Raw genomic sequence first — 19,144 nt, 5'->3', positions numbered from 1 at the left:
ATTTTTTCATTGCGTGAACTTTTATTAAAAATTTTCGGACTTTAAAAATATACAAATTTATGACACTTGTTTATCGTAAAATTAACAAAATCTTATTAAATTTATTTTCTCAATAAACGTTTTACAAAAGACTTTAAAGTTATTTCTTTTTGTTTTGTTGTTAATGAAAGCAATAGTTTCGACATTTGTTGGTAGAATTTTTGTTAATTGTATGATTTTACAGGATATAAGTTTAAAAATTATTATTGTTAGTTTTAGTTACTCTATCAAGTGGTTTAGAAAAAGTTACATAATTAAAAATTCTATAGAAAATAAAATAACGCTGATTATTCAAAAGAAATAGCTATCACAGCAACTTATAATATCAGTCGTAATTACTTGTTTGAGATATTTTTTTTTCAAAATAATTTTAAAACAAATATCGCTTACCTCGCTTACAAAGTTATGAAATATAAACTTTAGCCTTTGTGTTTATGTAGTTCAAGTTTTTAGGGATTAAGTTTTGTGTAAAAACAACATTTTGTTTAACTTCTTTTTAGCAAAAGGTTTTTAACCATTAGTAACATAAACAATATTGTAAACAATTTATGTTCTTTAAATGTAATTTAACTGTTTATGTCTACAGAAATTTCTTGTTTTAAAGTTTAAAAAAATATTGTTTTAGTTAAAGTTTCTACTTCAAAAAAAAAAAAAAATTAACTTATTCTAAATTTGTATAGTTATAGTGAAAAAGTTTTTTTTTAAACTGCTTATACCTTATCATTTCAAACTTTACCGTTTCAATTATTGTATTTAAAAAACACCTTTACAACAATTTATGTGATGTAAAAGTTTTTTGAATTAATTTTAAAACATTTGAAGTTTACATAAATCAGATTAAATTTTATTATCTGTTTTTTATTTTTAAAACAAAAGACTTAATTGAATAACAATACATGAACAAAAAAACATTATAGAAATATATAAAAGTAAAAGAGCAAAAAGTTTAAATAAACAGCCGAAATTGCTAAACAAAATTTAAACTTCTAATGAAAATTTGCAAAAAGATTACAAAAAATTTTCAACTTAAACATTGTATAATTTGGCCAATATGATAAATTTACGAAAACTTTTCCATAGAACATACCATTATACCCATGTTTTAAACTAGTGAGAAACCTTTCTTTTGTGTTATATAACAAAAACTAACGGCGGATTTAATTATTTTTTGCACGCGGAACACATCCTTTCTTAAACCATAAAAAGCTGCGCAGGATTTCTGGTGAGCTAAATTTTAATAAATAGTGATTTATGTTTGATAAATGTGTTATTTTTTACAATTATCTTTAGTTAATTTCATCAGGTTTATCATAAAAGCTTGTTTTTGAATAGATTGTGGTTTTTAATTGTACAAACTAGTTATTTTTACATATAAATTTAGTTAATTAAAACAGGTTTGAAAAAAACTTTTTTTCTTTGCTATTTTATGTAAGTTAAAAAGTTTTAATAAATATCTTATTTTCATTAATTAAGTTAGTAGTATTAAAATTAGTAGCTGACTAACTTTTATCATTTTAACTTATCAAATCTAAAACATACATTTTTAGAAACTTATCCATTCTCAAACCTTTATAACTAGTTTATATTTGTCTAACATTTATACAAATTAAATTCAAGTATAAAAATGAAAAAATACACAAAGGAATTACATTAAGTAACAATGTATTATAAACTTTAAAAATTTTTAATAATATGTAAACGAAAGACACACATCACTTAAATAAAAAACTAAGTTTACTACAAAAGTATAAGTTTTAAACACAATTCGTGAAAAGATTACTGGAAACTTTCCACTTAAACATTGTACTCCTTACCCAACACGCTAATTTACAAAAACTTCTCCACATAACATACCATTATACACATTTTCAGTGAGAAATGTTAGATAATTGACAACATAAACCACAATTGGATTTCGTGGTCATTTTCACGTAAAACTTTTTTTTTTTTGTTGTAATAGTTTAAATACCGTATATTTGTTTTATTTCTTATGAAAAAAATATTATGTAAATTATAGAAGTACATATTAAATGAATACATTTTTGTTTGATGCTAGAGGATTTGAAAAAAACTTTTAGATGTTTGTTTTTTTTTACCATAGCTAACTCAGCTTAAGTAAACATAATATTACAGAAAATTTTCCACTAAAGTAACGTATACAAATCTCCTCTAACTCATGTAACAAAAAGATTTTCAATAGAAATGTTATTCTATCCATCAGGTGTTAACAGGAAGTGAGAAATGTTTCTATTGTGTATCTAACAAAAGACTTACCGGATACACAGGTGGGTCATTTCCTTTTGAGAAAACATTCGACAACGAAAAATTAGTACCGGATTTACCGTAAGATATTTTATTAAAGTTGATTTACAAAGTTATATGATTAATAACCCAAGTTGGCACAACTAAAGTAAACTTTTTTTTTTCTTATTTTAATAAGCTAAATAAAAGTATTTCGTATTTTCTTGTAGTTTTAACATAAAATTAAATAATTTTAGAAACTTAAAATATAAATTAACTTGTAATACTTATACACAATTCTGAGTAAAAGTAAAACAACAAGATTTTCAAACTAAAAAGAGTTTTAGGTGTGCTTTTATACATACAAACAGAAATATTTTTTTTTATAAATCATACAAGGCGGTTAGAAATAATTTTTAAGGTACAATTAGTATGTTACTGTTGTCATTTGCTTATTTAGTATAGATAGTGATTTAGTATTAAAAAAGCTTTTAAATACTTTTTAGTGGATTTAAGTAAAGTTCTGAATTCTAAAAACCTTACCGTTATCTTTTCAATTTAAAATTAACAGAAAAAAAGAAAACTTTTTCAACATTATCTACAACAAAACCTTTTACATTCATTTATAGTTGTTTATTGTAAAAATTAATACTAAAAATCTTTTAATTTCAAATAAATTGAGTTTAGATATTTGAGAGAGAAAGTTTCTTACGAATAAAATATGATTTTAGGTACTTACCCTTTCAGTACGTCATTCTATTGTTTGTTTGTTTGCTTTTTACTTTTTTCTGTTCTCTCTTTCAACCTGTAAAAGTTTGAAATACTTTGTTAATAATCAAAAAGAGATACAACTAGCTGAACTAAAGGTTTTAGATAGTTTTTGGTTTTATTTGTTACTTTTTTAACCTTAGTTTTTTATTTTTACCCAGTCTGTTTAAAAATATGTATATAAAGTTAAAATACAATTATAGAAAAAGAAAAGAGAATTTTGTTATTTTTTAGCTTCTATTGTCTATTAAGAGTTTGTTTTTTTTTTAATTAGAGATTTATTTGCTAAAGTAAAAGTTTATTGAAAGGTGTACAATAGCCTTTGAAAAACGCTTTATCAGTAAAATACTAAAAGTTTTATTTTACCTAAGTTTGCAATTTTAAAAGAAAAAAGTTTTGAATCTTTTCTTAAACTATTTACACTTACATTTTTTAAAACATATATACATTTTTATTAAAAATTTTCAGATTTTTATAAATAAACAAACTTTACTAAACTAACAACCATGAACTGCTACCTCACGCTACTAATACTATCTATGACGTCAAAAGTAGTTATACCCAGCCCAGTTAGAGTAAAGAAAGAAGCACCTAAGGTTAGCATTGAAATAAGCCAACATGAGCTTAGAAATTACATCAACTTACAGATAAGAAACTACAACGATGAACAAATGAACTGCAGGTTAGATTGCTCATGTAAACTAAGTATTTCTGTATAAGTTTTATATTGATCAAATTTCTAAAAATTAAAGTATTAATTTCAAAAAAATAATTCACTTTAGATATTACCTCAAATAATATTATACATAGCATTTGGGCATGCAGTACATTATACATATGTACTTTTGAACTATTGAGTAACTTTTTTATTACGTATAATAATGTTCTACTATTGTAAATAGGACAGACCAGTACTTTCAAGAAGGAACCTGTAGACCATGTGAAGAAATATGTGGAATCAAAATAACCAAACTGTGTCAAAGAGAGTGTCTAGGTACTAAAAAGCATTTATAAAAGTATAAACAGTAAAATTATTTTTTCTTTTACTTAATTTTATTACAATTTTTGTAGAAAAGAGTATTAGTTAAGTATAAGTTATCTGTTATACTGAGCTTCTAAACTGAACTTAATTGTTAAATTTATTTCAAGTTGTTTAAAAATGTAAAACTTTTTATAGGATACCCATTATTTGTCCACAACCGTAATGAACACATGATCAATAGTGAACAAAACAACGAGATTTTCATTAATAGATTGATGATTTACGGAGTTTTTGTATTGCTAGTTGCAATTTTAGTTATGCAAGCATGGTCTTTATGCAGAAGGTGCAATACTAACGAAAAGCCTGATAGTAAATCTGGTTTGTTGCTTGTTTTTATCTTGTAGCAAGACAAAATACAAAAATTTTTACCTCAAATAAATGTTACTTTAAAAATTTGTTACTGATATAATCTAGTAACAATATTTTATGAAAACAAAATAAAATAGTTAATAAAATATTTTACTATTTAGTTAGTCAAAATCTTCACGAAATTACAACTTTTAATCTTTAGTAAATGTCAATTAGATGACGGAGTCAACGAAAGTACGATGACGGTTTCAACCACAAGGTCTCAAAGAAGGGAGAACCCCCTAAACAATGATCAAAGAAGACCATTCATTCCACCACAGCAGGGATGTAATGCTGGACATGTTGTAGGTAACAACCAACAGAGACAATTTAACAACTTTCCAATCACTCATGATGTTGCATACAGCAGTCAGCAATCTTTAAACAGATGAAAAGTTTAAATTTTAATGCTTGGAGGTTTTAAATAACGTTGAACAATAGAAAGAACGGTTACTAGATGATAAATTACCGTATATGAACAAATTTTAAATTTTATTTTTAAGTGAAAAATAAGAAAGTAAAATGCTACACAATAAAAATATTGAACTTGATAATTTTTAAAGTTTGTAAGTGTTTATAGTTTAAGTTTACTGCTAATTCTCATAAACTATTTACTTACATATTGCTACATACATCATACTTCTTATTAATTTATTTTATACTGAATATTTCCTTTTTATTTTCTGGTGTTTCTAGTTTTTTTATTAATATTTGCCATATATTTTATATACTAATTCTAAACTAATGAGCTATTTATTTAAAAAAATGACTTTTGCTATGCAATGACCATAACATCTGCTCTGTGAATTAAATAAAATTTTAAATTATATTACATTTACTTTTTGGGTATTTTTATCTACCTTTTTCTTATTTTTACTAAAACATTTAGTTTTTTTTTTAGTTTTTAAAAGCTAAGTTTCCAACGTTTACACAATTATTACAAAATTATTAAAAATTAGCTTTAAATTAATATAAAAAATAATATTAGAGTAAAAAAACTATTTACGATAAATTTCACAAGTTTACTTGTCGTATTGTTTTGAAATTTTGACAAAACTTAATCGTTATAAGATTTTCTTTTTTCTTTTTTATTTATTTATAAACTTTAAATAGTTTTAACATTGATCAATATTGTTTTGGTATACTTCTGTGAATAAAAATCATATAAGATTGTTATTTTTGTTTTCTTTAACTATATACGCTATGTCATAAAGTAAAGAACAAATTTTTGTGTAGAATACTACAGTATTTTATTATATAAAGCATGTTCAAACCAACTACAGCTTAAAAAAGTCTATTAATTTTAGGCTAATCTAAAAAGCTGAACAACAAAGCTAAGAAAACAAAATTGTTATCTGTTTAAAAAAAAACCTTAATTAAATTTCAGCTTGTTTCTTGTATTAGCAAAATGAAGTTGGTAAGTTATTTGGTTTTGATTTTGTATTTGTTATTTTTCCTTTTAAAAAATATTTTTCAAATAATTTAAAGGATGTTTTAATCGATTTCGATACCTAAGAGAAATTAAACTTTAAGCGACAATGTAAATAAATACAAAGTAAATATTACAAAATTGTTTTTCACTTTAGCGGATATGAGCTGTCTCTTTTGTTTTTTACTTTGTAATGAGGATTAAGGTTCAATGTTGCCTATTTATTTCGAAATAACTGAAATTGTTTCGTATTTTTCTTCTTCTAATTTTATAGGACAACAATTACAGCTTACATTAGTTCATAGCTAACAAAACTATTGTTAAATAAAAAACTTGTGCTTATACTGTAAATCACAAGCTTATGTAGAGTATTATTTACTCTACTACTAACAACATAAACACCTATATTAAATAAAAAGTATGACTTAGAAAACATCACTAATCTAAGTAATAAAAGTAATTAACTAATTGCAAAAAAATAAAGCATTTAAAAAAATCCAAATTATGTCAATTAAACTGAACAAAGTATCGGTTGTAGCTTTGGTTCTAGTTATTTTTCTAATTGTAAGAAGCTAACTCAATACTATCTGTTAAATAAAAACTAATGTATTAATTCTGTTTGTGCCTTAAAATTTATCATAAGTCTAGAAAATGCTTCTTAAACTAATTTATTAAAAATAAACTAGTTAAACAAAATGCGATTTAAAATTCTCATAACACATAAAGCTTTAAGTTTATTATTTTAAACAATTTGATAAACTAATGTTTAAATTTAAACATTTTAACTGACATTAGTTTGTTTTAAACATGTGTAGCTTTTTGTATAAAGATAGTGTGTATAGACTATAGAAAGAAAAATTTATTATTTAGTAATATTTAGTAATATTAAACATGTATTTCTTTTAATTTAAACTAAATCAGTATGAAAAACATTATATAAGTTTAAATAGTATTTTCATTAAGATTTTGTTTTAAGAAAAACAATTTTTCAATTATGGACATTTACCTTTAAAGAAAATATTATACTTAAACTTTCTAAAAAAAATTTGTTCTCACCCGTTGCTATATAATTCTATGAAAAATCACATGAAATACTTTATTGAAATTCCTGCCTAGGCAAAAAAAAATTCTCCTAATAATTGAAGCATGCTTTAATGTGGAAAATATAGAGGTGTATTTTTGTTTTCTCAAATCGTAAAATAACAAATTTATAGCGTTGTTATTTTATCTGTAAAACTATCATATAACTTATAACGTTTTTGTTATGTTGTTGTTAATAGGTTTTGTAGTTTAAATAAAAAAGTTTTAGCGAAGTATAAAAGTATTTATGAAGTTAATGTTGACAAAATCTTAACAGTAACAAAAAATACATAAACTAATGAACTTCTTACTGTTAAAGTTATCATAGACTGTAAATAATTAAATGGAGTTTTAAATGTAGGAAATGTTTTTCACTTAAAATTTTTTTAAAAAGTTTAATAATTTTGACAAAGTTTTTAAAAAAACTATTTATAAACTACCAACCATTATTTATTTATTTTATTTTGTTTTATGTGATGCTTGCATTGTTATTACTATAAACTATAAAAGTTTTTGTCAAATATTACTGTTGTTCAACTTTTTATTATGAATAAAGAAAAAACAAATACTTTTCTACTTATTCATCAGATGTGTGATAAACATTTGTTTAGCTTATTTCTCATTATATTCGAACAAAAGACTTCCTTCCGTTTTTTTGTTAACTGAACAATAAATTAAAAGTTAAGTTGCGTCATAAAGTATGTTGTATGATACATTTTTAAAGATATCTACTCAACACATAATCAGATTATTTTCAGATAATTATAGCAAATTAAAAGTAAAGTTAACCTATTAAAATTTTAGAATATAAACTTTTAATTTAATTCAGATGTTTAAACCTATTTTAAACCTAAAGAATTTTATCCCAAAAAACCTAGTTTTAGTTTACTAACTTTAATAATTTAAGTATAAACAACGTAACATAAGTACAAAATAAGCATCGAAAATATTTAAGCTATGAAATGTTTTGTTCCAAACTATGCTATAACTTTTATTACTGCTTTGGAGATATATTTACTTTTACCTATACAAAAAAAGTCTTAAAACTTTATTATTGACAGCTTCTTATCATAAAAGGTCTAATTTGTTGTTATATTAACTTATGTATAATTTAATTACAAAAATTTAGGGCTTAAATTTTTAGATAAGATAAATATAAAACAGTAGCAGTTTTATTTTTTTATATAATAAAGTTGAATGTATTTTAAGTCTTCAAAAAAATCAACTTAAATATTTTTAGTACTTTTTTAATTTTGTAATTTTCTTTACACTAATTATTAAATAAGTAAAACTAGTTTTTTGCATATTCAACTCAAGTACTTTTAATTTTCGCTTGCATTTATAAGAATAAGCAGAGCATGAAAAAACTTGTGACATTCGGTTTTTCAATATCTTATATAAATAGTATTAGTTTTCAACAAGTCGATATTTACGGAAGTTTGTTTAAAAATTTCTTAAACGTGACAATAAAAATTAATTGTTATAGAGCTATTTCTATCTAAACTTTTTTAGTAACATTTTAAAATAACTTTAGATACAAAGGTAAAAACCTTAAATTTAGAGGTACAAAAATATAACCTATTTAACTATTATCGGGTTAAGTACATTAAACCTGCAATTTTAAGTTTTGATTAAAGCTGTGAACAAAAAACGTATCTTTCAATCAAGAAACTAGTAGAATAACAAATAAAATGAATTAACTGATATTAAGAAAAATCTTTACACTTTCAAACAGTAACCATACTAATGAATAAAATGCCAAAAATTTAATGAATTAAGATTTAAATATCAAAAATGTTTCGTATTTTGTGATTAAGCAAAAACAAAATGTTTTTTTTTAGTGTTTGTGAATGTAAAGTTTGAAAGTTTAAATTTTCAAGCCAGTAGTGTAAATATATATTTATTAAATTAAAACTTGGCATAACACATAAAAATGAAAAAATAGTTGTTTAAAAACTATTTAAAAACAAATAGTAAATGCTTAAAAAAGTACATTAACATCAGCAGTGTTTTCTCTAAAACTTTAATACTTTACTTTGTGTACTCAAGTTTTGTCTCTAGACTTAAGTAATACTATATATTTTTTTTATCTAAATCTTCATATTTTGAATAAACAAATATGGTTCAACAGTAACTATTTTTTTTTTAATATTGCATAACACTTAATAGACTGCATAATTTTTATCAAATGATAAAATTTCATGAGCACTTTTGCAGTATATCATAAACATCATTTTACTTTTAAGTTAAGTGATATTAATTCTTGAAAGTATTCATAATCGAACATAGCGTGAGAAATACAAGAAAAACGTAACTTGTTTAAAAGTTTCTGACACGAAGGTACACGTACTTCTACAGGTATATTTACTTAAAAATTTCCATTTACAGCTTTGACTGTAACTTTGTTATTATGTTACAAAAAAAATTCTACAGGGTATGATAACTTGAGCATGTTGTAAAAACGTGTAAACCATTTGTAATACATAATAATTTCCAACAAAAGATCATGCCGTTTTTTTTAATATTTTGATAAGCCTTAGTCCAAACATACAATATACTTACGTTTAATCCTTGTTTGGTAATTTTCTCAGTCGCTTTTAACATTGAACTTTTGTCATTATTTGTGTTAAAATTACATTTGATGATTTTTATAATTTTTTTAAACTTATTTATTTTTAAACAGTAGAGTAAAAAACTTAATGTTATTTAATTTATATTATTATTAAAATAGAATTTTGTTCACAACAAAAAAGATTGTGCTGAAAAACATTTTTAGCCTAATTTTAATAAGCTAACTAAAGCGTTTCTTTTAAAGTACATAGAAATATTTTTAACATATTAAACAAAGTATTCAACAGCATTAACAAACATACGTAAGTTAAAACACGTGAAATTTACTATTGTATTTAACATTTTTCAACAAAAGGTTTCGTAAAAATTTACGTACAAACATACTTACTCATAGGTAATGTTATTAACTTTAAGTATATTTGCTTGTTTGCAATCTAATTTAAAAGCTTTATTTTAAGTTTTAACAGTAGTTATGTTATTTCAATAATCGGGTCATATTTATTAAGCAAACTTTGTGTATGTTTAAGTTAATTAGAAATTTATTTCAAGTTCTACTGAAGTTTTGAAACTTTAATTTCAAAATAAATTACTTTTTTTCCACACTGAATTATTCTAAATTGTTTAGAAAATAAGAGGTTGTTTAGGTTGTTTGTTTAGGTTGTTCTTAACCCATCATTTATTTAAAGTAAATATGAAAAATAAATTTAGCAAAAGTTGTTTGTTTTAAAAGGTTTCGTGCGAAATTTGTAGTAAGTATCAAACATTGCTTAAATTAAACCAGAATATTTTAGTTTAGATATATAAAAATTACCAGTTGAGTTTATAGACTTACTTAAATAAACTAAATAAAATATTTCACACACGAACAACTGTTCGTATGCTATAAGAAACAAAATTAATTATTGTTGACATTTTGACGTATTTGCTAGAACTTCTTAAGCACAATTTAAAACGTGATTCACATAGCAATTTATAATGTAGTTCGATTAACCTTTTGTTTCTTTAATTTAGTTTGAAGTGCTGTTTTAATTTTAAATAATAGCTCTGTAATTGAAATTACATAATTTTGTATTAAGGTATGCTAAAGCTTTATTTTTTTTATTAAAGATTAGATCTATTTCAACTACACAAAATATTAAATATACTTAATAAATTTTAAGTTTTCTATTCTAATCAGTTCAATAACGCTGTAAATTTTATCAGAATATTGCTAAAATTTTCTATAATCTTTTAGATTAATCTTAAATGTAAATTATTTACTAGTTTTCGTTTAAATTTGAAAAAAAAGCATAAAGTGTGAATTGCATTTATTACAATTTAAAAAAATAATAAATTTACAACAATAATCATAGCTGCTTAAAACTATTAGAGACAGGTTTAAAGCTTTAAAAAATTATTTACGACATATTTTATGCTAAAAAATTTTAAGTTTACAACAATTTAGGCAGCAGCTTAAATTTTTTTAAGACCAATTAAAAGTTTAAACAGGTGTTTTTACGATTTCCAAATAAAGCTTGCATTCCAATTAATCTATTTAAAGTAACAAAATTTTCCACGTGATATAACAGTTTATGTTAAGTCACGTGAAGTAAATTATTTTATTGAATACTTGCCAAGAAAGGGATTTTAACAAATAATTATTGTAATGCTTTTAAACCTCAGCTCAAATATTTGATGTAGACACTTATATTGTACTTATATGATTTTTTATTTGTTTAAAACGTGTTTGTATACATATTACTAATAATTATTAATGCATTATACTTTAGAAAGTTATATTGCTTTTTCATAAAAATCTTTTGTAATTGTTGTGTTGGTTAGTAATAAAATTAATGTGCTTAAATATAAACATTTGTAGATTGTAAAAATAAAATGAAAATCCCTAACTAACTTAGTTTCTTTCCAGATAGTTTAGAAGATTACAGGGAATCATTACAAGATAAATAGAAGTTTTGCATTTACTGATTACATAATTACAAGTGATCAAGGTACATTTACTAAAAATATTTCATTTAGAGCTCGTACAAATTTATTTATTTAAAGTTACAGAAAAGAAACCACAGGATATAACAAATTAGTATGTTGAAAACATGTGAAATTTATTTATTTAGTTTCGTCAACAATAGACCATGCCACATTTAAACACTAGATTATAGATATTAAGTAGATAAATTAATGTAACCCACGTATAAAGTTATGTAAACGTTACATACGAAACACACATTTAAAAATATTTGAGTTGTTCGTCCGTTTCGTTAGAAACTATTATGAGGCTTTCAACACTTTAAGTTTCACAAAAGATAAAATACATGTTAAAAACAAATTTAAGATCACACCATATTTTGTAACATTTCAATAACTTACGTTAAAGTTTTGTGACGTAAATATTTGTTATCTTTAATATTTTAAATGTTTAAAACGCTGTATGATGATAGTATGATGCTTAACTTGACCTTTCAAATAGCTTTGTAAACATTTAGCTAGGAGCTGTTACCCAAACAATTTTTTTAGTTGTTCGTAATTGTTTAAAACAGTCAATAAAGTTTTAGTAAACTTATATTACATTTTCTACTTAAACATGAAGACTTACTTAAGATAATTTTTAAAAAATACTTCATACTATTAACAAACATACATGTTCTAAAACAAACTAAAACTAATTATTGTAATTATTCATAACAACAGGTTTTGATGTATTTTGAATTCATAATCACACTTTAAAATTTTGCGTACGTTTTATAATATTTGCACAATGTTTCATTTAATATAAAAATAAAGAATGCAAAACTTTTATTTTGTTTCTCGCAGTCCCGTATAAATCTTTGTTTTAATTTTAAGTAATATCTACGTAAATAAGAATTACGTGGCCTAAACACTAAATAAGTTTTAAAGTATTTAAGATATTTGTTTAAAGTTACCAGTGGCGAGAAATGGTGTTTTTGTTTTAGAGTGCGAAAGTTGTACGAGTATCAAAAATACTTTAACCTTATTAAAGCTGTGAAATATAATGTATATTTTTTATTTATTTAATTACTTCAGTAACATACTTAAACAATTTTACAAAAATACAGGTTAAAAAATATGTTTATAAAAAATGCTTTATATAAAAAACTTAAGTTAGTTTTTATTAACATTTTTTATGACATTAATATTGTAAAAATTTATCAGAATATTGCATAAAATAAATTTCTAAACTTTTAAGTTTAATTTTTTCTAGTGTAAAGTAGTTGCTATGTTTTATCAACTTTGAAAAATTCATAAAAAAGACAAATTTATCATATAGACAACTGTTTAAAATTAGTCCAGACAAATCTAAAGTTTTAAGTAGTATATTAACGACAGACTTTCCATTTAGAACTTGTAGGATTTTAATGAAATAAATAAGTATAAATTTATAAAAAACTTTAAGTTAAAAAATTTTCCACGTGATATAACAGTAAACGTAAATCACGTGAAGTAATTTATTTTATTGAATAGTTGCCAACAAAAGGTTTTAACAAATAATTATTGTAAATTTTTCTAAACCCTAGCTCAAATATTTGACGTAGATAGCTTATTGTACTTACTTGGTGCTTTCTAATTGTTTATATATTACTATTGGTAATAGTTTTCCACATAATGCAATACTTTACGTATGTTAAAAGCAAGTGAAATTTACTTCAAGTATAGAAAACTTGCGAACAAAAGAATAGACGCAAAACTATATGTAATATTTAATCTTGAATCAAACATCTGATGTAGATACTTGTTGACCATATTTTGAGTACGTAAAATATCCTGAAGAAATTATACAAAGTATTCAACACCATTAACAAACATACGTATTTGAAACATGTGAAAATAAAATGTTTTAAGAAATATTTTGTAACAAAAGAGTTTAACGTGTTTTGGTACAGTTTTGTAATCTCCGTTTAAAACGTGACGTACTTAGAAATTAACCTTATTAGGTAATGTTAGTTAATCAAAAAAACTTTTGTTTTCCTACAGTCTAGTTTAAAGTTTTTTTTTTATTTTCATGTAAAAGCACAAAAGTACGTGGTTTACATATCAACTAAACATTGGAATTATTTAGGTTATTTGTGGAATTTTGCTTAAGTAATACTTATTAAGGGATTACCTGTACTTTCTTGTAAATAAATTAATGTTAAATTTAGTAGTGTGTTTTTAATTATAACACAATTTCTTTAAGTAGTTAAAAAAACAAATTCAATATTTTCACTACAATAGCAGTCACCTTTTAAAACTATTTAACACGTATTACAAATTTTTTTACAGATAAACTTTCTAAAACGTTTCACAACAAGCTTGTACTGTGACCCCTTTTTAAATTTACTGAAACTGTGAATAGTGTAAACATTATTATACTTTTAAAATAAGTGCTAATAAGTCTTGAAAGACCGCATAATCGAAAACAGCACAAAAATTTAAAAAGATGTAAACGAATTTTTTTTTAAAGTTTCCAATTCAAAAGTATACGTACTTCTCCAGGTATATTTACTTAAAACTTTCCATTTACAGTTTAGGCTGTTACCCCTATTTCACGAGACGGAAAATTTTCCACAGGGTATAACAACTTGAGCATATTGAAAGCACGTGTAAACCAACCACCATACATAATACCTGCCAACAAAAGATCATACCGTATTTGAAAATATTTTGATAAGCCTTAGTCGAAACATACGATTATCCGTCGTTTAAGCTTTATTATACTTATTGTCAAATGTTTTTAGTATTGAAATTTTGTTGATGTTTATGAAATGTTCAAAAAACTTTTGATTAATTTTTATTTTGGCATATAGTAATATGTAAATTTAACAACAAGCTTAATTACTTTGTGTTGCTGAAATTAAAACATTATAATAACAGAAGTTTGTCCACAACAGAAAATAAACAAAAAGAAAAAAAAGAAAGATTTAATAAGCTAACTAAAGCGTTCTTTTTAAAGTACATATAATATCCGCAACAAATTAAACAGACTACTCGACACTATTAATAAGTAAAAGATGTTAGAAGTAACTTTTGTATTGAATATCTTTAAACAAAAGACATATAGTAATTAAAACAGATAGTTTTATATCTATGCTAGCGTTGTTTTAAAGAAATTTAAATACTATACAAATACTAACTTTGTAAATAAATACGTTATATTGTTTATTGACCAATAAATTAAAGCGCTCAAAAATTTTGGTCTAAGGACTTGATGTACAAAGGAACTTTATGTTTTCTAATAGGACAGTTGGAAATTTTAGTTAACCTTTCATAATAGATCTGTAAACAAAAAGTATTTATTCGTTTAATAGTATTAAACTGTTTTTAAAACAATTTTTCCCAATATTTGTTTAAAATAATGGTCTATAATAATTTTAGGATTAGTAGTACATTTTTTATACTTATGTGTTTAATTTTAAAGTTACTTGCAATTATTTGTAGCCAGCTACAAAGTTTAACTTAAATTACAGAAACATGTTTCACTATAACTTATAGACTTACTTGAGTTAAATAAATAAAATAATTCACACCATTCACAAACTTACTTATTCTGTAACTAAGGAAAACTAAATATTGTAATATTTATAACAAAAGGTTTTGACGTATTTTAATTCATAATCACTGTTCGAAGTTTGTTTTATAATATTTGGATTTTACGTAATATTTTATTTGTTAGTTAATATATTTTTTTTCCCGCAGTCCCGTATTAACTTTTATTTTAGTTTCAAATAAAACTTTGTAAGTAAAAGTTACGTGTCTTTAACACTAAGTAAATTGTGTAAACATTTAAGTTATTTGTAGAATTTTTCTTAAGTTACCTCAACACTTTATTTTATAGATTACGTGTACTTTTATCTAGACAAACCAAATGCACTGATAGTTTTATATCTGTGCTAGCGTTTTAAAGAAACTTAAAAACTATACAAATACTAACTTTGTAAATAAATATATTATATTGTTTATTGACCAATAAACTAAGCCGCTCAAAAAGTTTGGTCTAAGGACGTGGTCTACAAAGGAACTTTATGTTTTCCAATAGGACAGTTGGAAATTTTAACTAAATTTTCATAATAAATCTGTAAACAAAAAGTAGTTATTCGTTTAAGAGTATTAAACCGTTTATTAAATAATTTGTCGCAATATCTGTTTAAAATAATGGTTTATAATAATTTTAGGATTAGTTGTACATTTTTTATACCTATGTGTTTAATTTTAAAGCTACTTGCAAATGTTTGAAGCCAGCTACATAGTTTAACTTAAATTACAGAAACATGTTTCACTATAACTTATAGACTTACTTGAGTTAAATAAATAAAATAATTCACAAACGTACGTGTTCTGTAATAAATAAAACTAAATATTGTAATATTTGTAACAAAAGGTTTTGACGTATCTTAAATTCATATTCACTGTTCGAAATTTGTTTTATAATATTTGCACTTTACGTAATATTTTATTTGTTAGTTAACATATTTTTTTTTGCAGTCCCGTATTAACTTTTATTTTAGTTCCAAATAAAACTTTGTAAGTAAAAATTACTTGTCTTTAACACTAAGTAAATTGTGAAACATTTAAGTTATTTGTAGAACTTTTCTCAAGTTACCTCAAATTAATACTTTATAGATTACGTGTACTTTTATCTAGACAAACCAAATGTTCAAACATAAGTATTATAATTAGTTTTTAAATTTCTAGCGTGATTAGTAAATAAGAAAGTACTAAATCTTAATATTTGGATGTTTTTTAAACTAATAAGCTCTAATAACCTTTTTTAACCGCTTTACAATACTAATGTATGTTTTGTTTCTTAATTATCTTTCATTATATTAATTAATTTTTGAAACAGTTAGCAAAACAAGAAATTTCTTAATTCTTTAAAAAGTAAAATAATTTATTCATTTATTCATTTATTTTAATAAGTTATTCCACTAGTTCAAAATAAAATTAGCATGAAAATTCATGGCCCAGTGTTTGTATTTTATATACCTTGTAGTATTGCTTAATAAGCCATTAAGACAAAATTACTAAATGAAAATCTATGAAAGTTAAAGTTTTGGTTTTCAGAATATTTCTATACAAAACTAATTAAGTATTGCAACTAAACAAGCTAACATCAATATTTATTTTAGTTTTCAGTACAAAGTGTTTAAAAGCTTACTATTTTCTTAACTTAGTAACAGTTTTCAGAATATTGCGAAATTTTTCTGTTGATTTTTAATTAAAATTATATAAACTGTTATGTATCTGTTATTTTATTTAAAATTTAAAAAAAAATGAAAATCTGAGTGGTAATAATGACAGTAAAATAAAAATAGAAATTTTTTAATTTTAAAATAGCTACTTATAATTGTTAAAGACAGATTCAAAGCTTTATAAAGTACATTTACAACATATTTTTTATATAGAACTTGTATTATTTTCCTTATTTCAGTTTATAGTTACAAAATATTCTGCGTGATATAACAGTTTACGTAAACCACGGGAAATGTATTATTTTAATGAATACTTGCTAACAAAGGGTTTGTAAAATATTTCTATAATGTTTTTTAAACCCAAGCTCGTAAATAAAAACAAATATAATATAACTATAACAAATTATAACCCAAAAACGTAATATAACTTTGTTGTCAATGCCTAGAACTAATTTCAAAAACTTAATTCTTAAATTTTATAATAAAAAGAAAAGTGCTTGTATTTTTATAAAAACATAAATTTAATTATTAGTTGATTCATTTTTAAAATTTAAAAAACACTTCGTATGTTGGCAAAAATTCTCTTGTATCTTTAAGCCCAACCTATGAAACGCCTCAATTTACATAAATCAATGAGTTTATAAAAGTTTGAGTAAAATAACCGAGAAAATAAAAGCAAAAGTACTTTTAGTTTTTCTAGTTTATAAAATAATTCAGTTGTTTGCTTAGTTTTATTTTTAACTTTTTTAGGATTGATAAATATTTTATTGAAAATAATGACTATAGTTAAAACTTCTCTTAAAAGTTTTTCTTATGAATACACAAAAATATTTATATTTAAACAAAATTCCATTACCAACTAATAACTAAAACCAAAATAATTGTAAACTAACTAAGTTTTCTAAATCTCAATTTCTAGTACATAAACTTTAGCTCAAATTTAATTCTATAACAACTAAAAAAAGCTTGATCAAATTGTTTTCACTTTTTAGTTAATTTATGTGTCATGTTTGTTTATTTGTCACGTTTAATGAATTCTAATTTATTTGTTATTTCTTTAATCAAGTCTTTTAATATTTACACAATCCTTTTCAAAAAAAGTAAATAAAGTTAAAATATAATATTTTGTTTGTTAGCTTCTATTGCCTGTGCCTTTCGAATACTAAAAGTTTCATGTAACCTTAATTTGCAATTTTAATTAGATAAAAGTCTTGCGTCTAAGTACACATTTTAAACTATTTGTACTTAAATCTAATCGATTTTCTAAAAAATTAAATCTATACATTTTATTTTTAGTTTCCAGATCCTAATAAATATACGAACAAAATTTTACTTCATTAACAACCATGAACTACTACCTGACACCACTAATACTATCTATGACGTCACAAGTAGTTCTATACGACCCTGTTCGAGTTCAGAGAGAAGCATCAAAGGTCAGCATCGAAATAAGTCAACAGGAACTGAGATGTTATATAAATTTACAAATAAGAAACTACAACGATGAAAAACTTGTTTGCAGGTTAGATTGCTCATTTAACTAATTGTTTGTTAATAAATATATAGGTCAAAGTTGTAAAGATGAAAAAAAAAACTTTAATTAGTAGTTCACTTTAAATCTTACCTCAAGTAATTATACTTAGCATTTTAAGCAGTATGTACTTTTTCTTTTGAGATGTTGGTAAGTCAATATATTACATATAATATTGTTCTACTCGTTGTAAATAGATTAGAACAGTACTGGCAAGAAGGAACTTGCAGACCATGTGAAGAAATATGTGGCATCGAAATAACCCAACTGTGTCAAAGAGAGTGTCCAGGTAACAAAAAAAAAATCAGAAAAATATAAAACATTAAAAGTATAAAAATGTTACTTTTTTTACCTATTTTTTTAAAATATTTTTCTTCGAAAAGAGCTAGCTATTCTGCTGAACTTAAATAAAATATATTTAGTATTTCTTTTTACTAAAAGCAAAAATTAAAAAGTTTAACATTTTATAGGATACCCATTATTAGTCTACAAGCATAATGAATACATGATCAATAGAGAACAAAACAGTGAGATTTTTAAAAATAGAATGATGATTTATGGGGTTTCGGCATTGATAATTGCCGTAATAACTATGCAAGCATGTTCTTTATACAGGTATAAAAAAACTGAAGAAAAATCCGCGGGAGGTTAGTAAAGTTGTTGTTATTGATAACGTAATAAAAATAGTTTATTCTTTAAAATTATAAAAAAACTTATTTTCATTTAAACATGAAAATTTTGAAGCTTTATCTAAACAGTCAATTCTTATTTTAGTAAGTTTGGTTCTCAGAAGCTGATGTACAAAAAAAATCTTATGTAATCTTTTACCACAATGGATATAGTTTAATGTTTGTTCCAGAACTTATAGCTTGTTTTTGAAGATAGTAAAACGCAAATATTTTTGAAAAGTGAAA

The 19,144-nt window shown here is 23.3% G+C and overlaps 1 protein-coding gene across 1 annotated transcript; it reads left to right on the top strand.

Annotated features, from left to right (window-relative positions):
- Positions 1-3,520: 3,520 nt before the first annotated feature.
- On the top strand, positions 3,521-5,356 carry LOC145831815 (uncharacterized). The gene is made up of 4 exons (XM_082939156.1): positions 3,521-3,730; positions 3,951-4,042; positions 4,226-4,408; positions 4,616-5,356. Exons 1-4 carry the CDS (start codon positions 3,555-3,557, stop codon positions 4,828-4,830), a joined length of 666 nt encoding a protein of 221 aa, XP_082795282.1. The 5' UTR covers positions 3,521-3,554; the 3' UTR covers positions 4,831-5,356.
- The last annotated feature ends 13,788 nt before the right edge of the window (positions 5,357-19,144 follow it).

This window comes from Thalia democratica, chromosome 3 (assembly GCF_965202585.1).
Source record: "Thalia democratica chromosome 3, ktThaDemo2.hap1.1, whole genome shotgun sequence".
NCBI lineage: Eukaryota > Metazoa > Chordata > Thaliacea > Salpida > Salpidae > Thalia > Thalia democratica.
The sequence above is the reverse complement of the archived record's forward strand: the minus strand, read 5'-3'. Positions and strand labels throughout refer to the sequence as shown.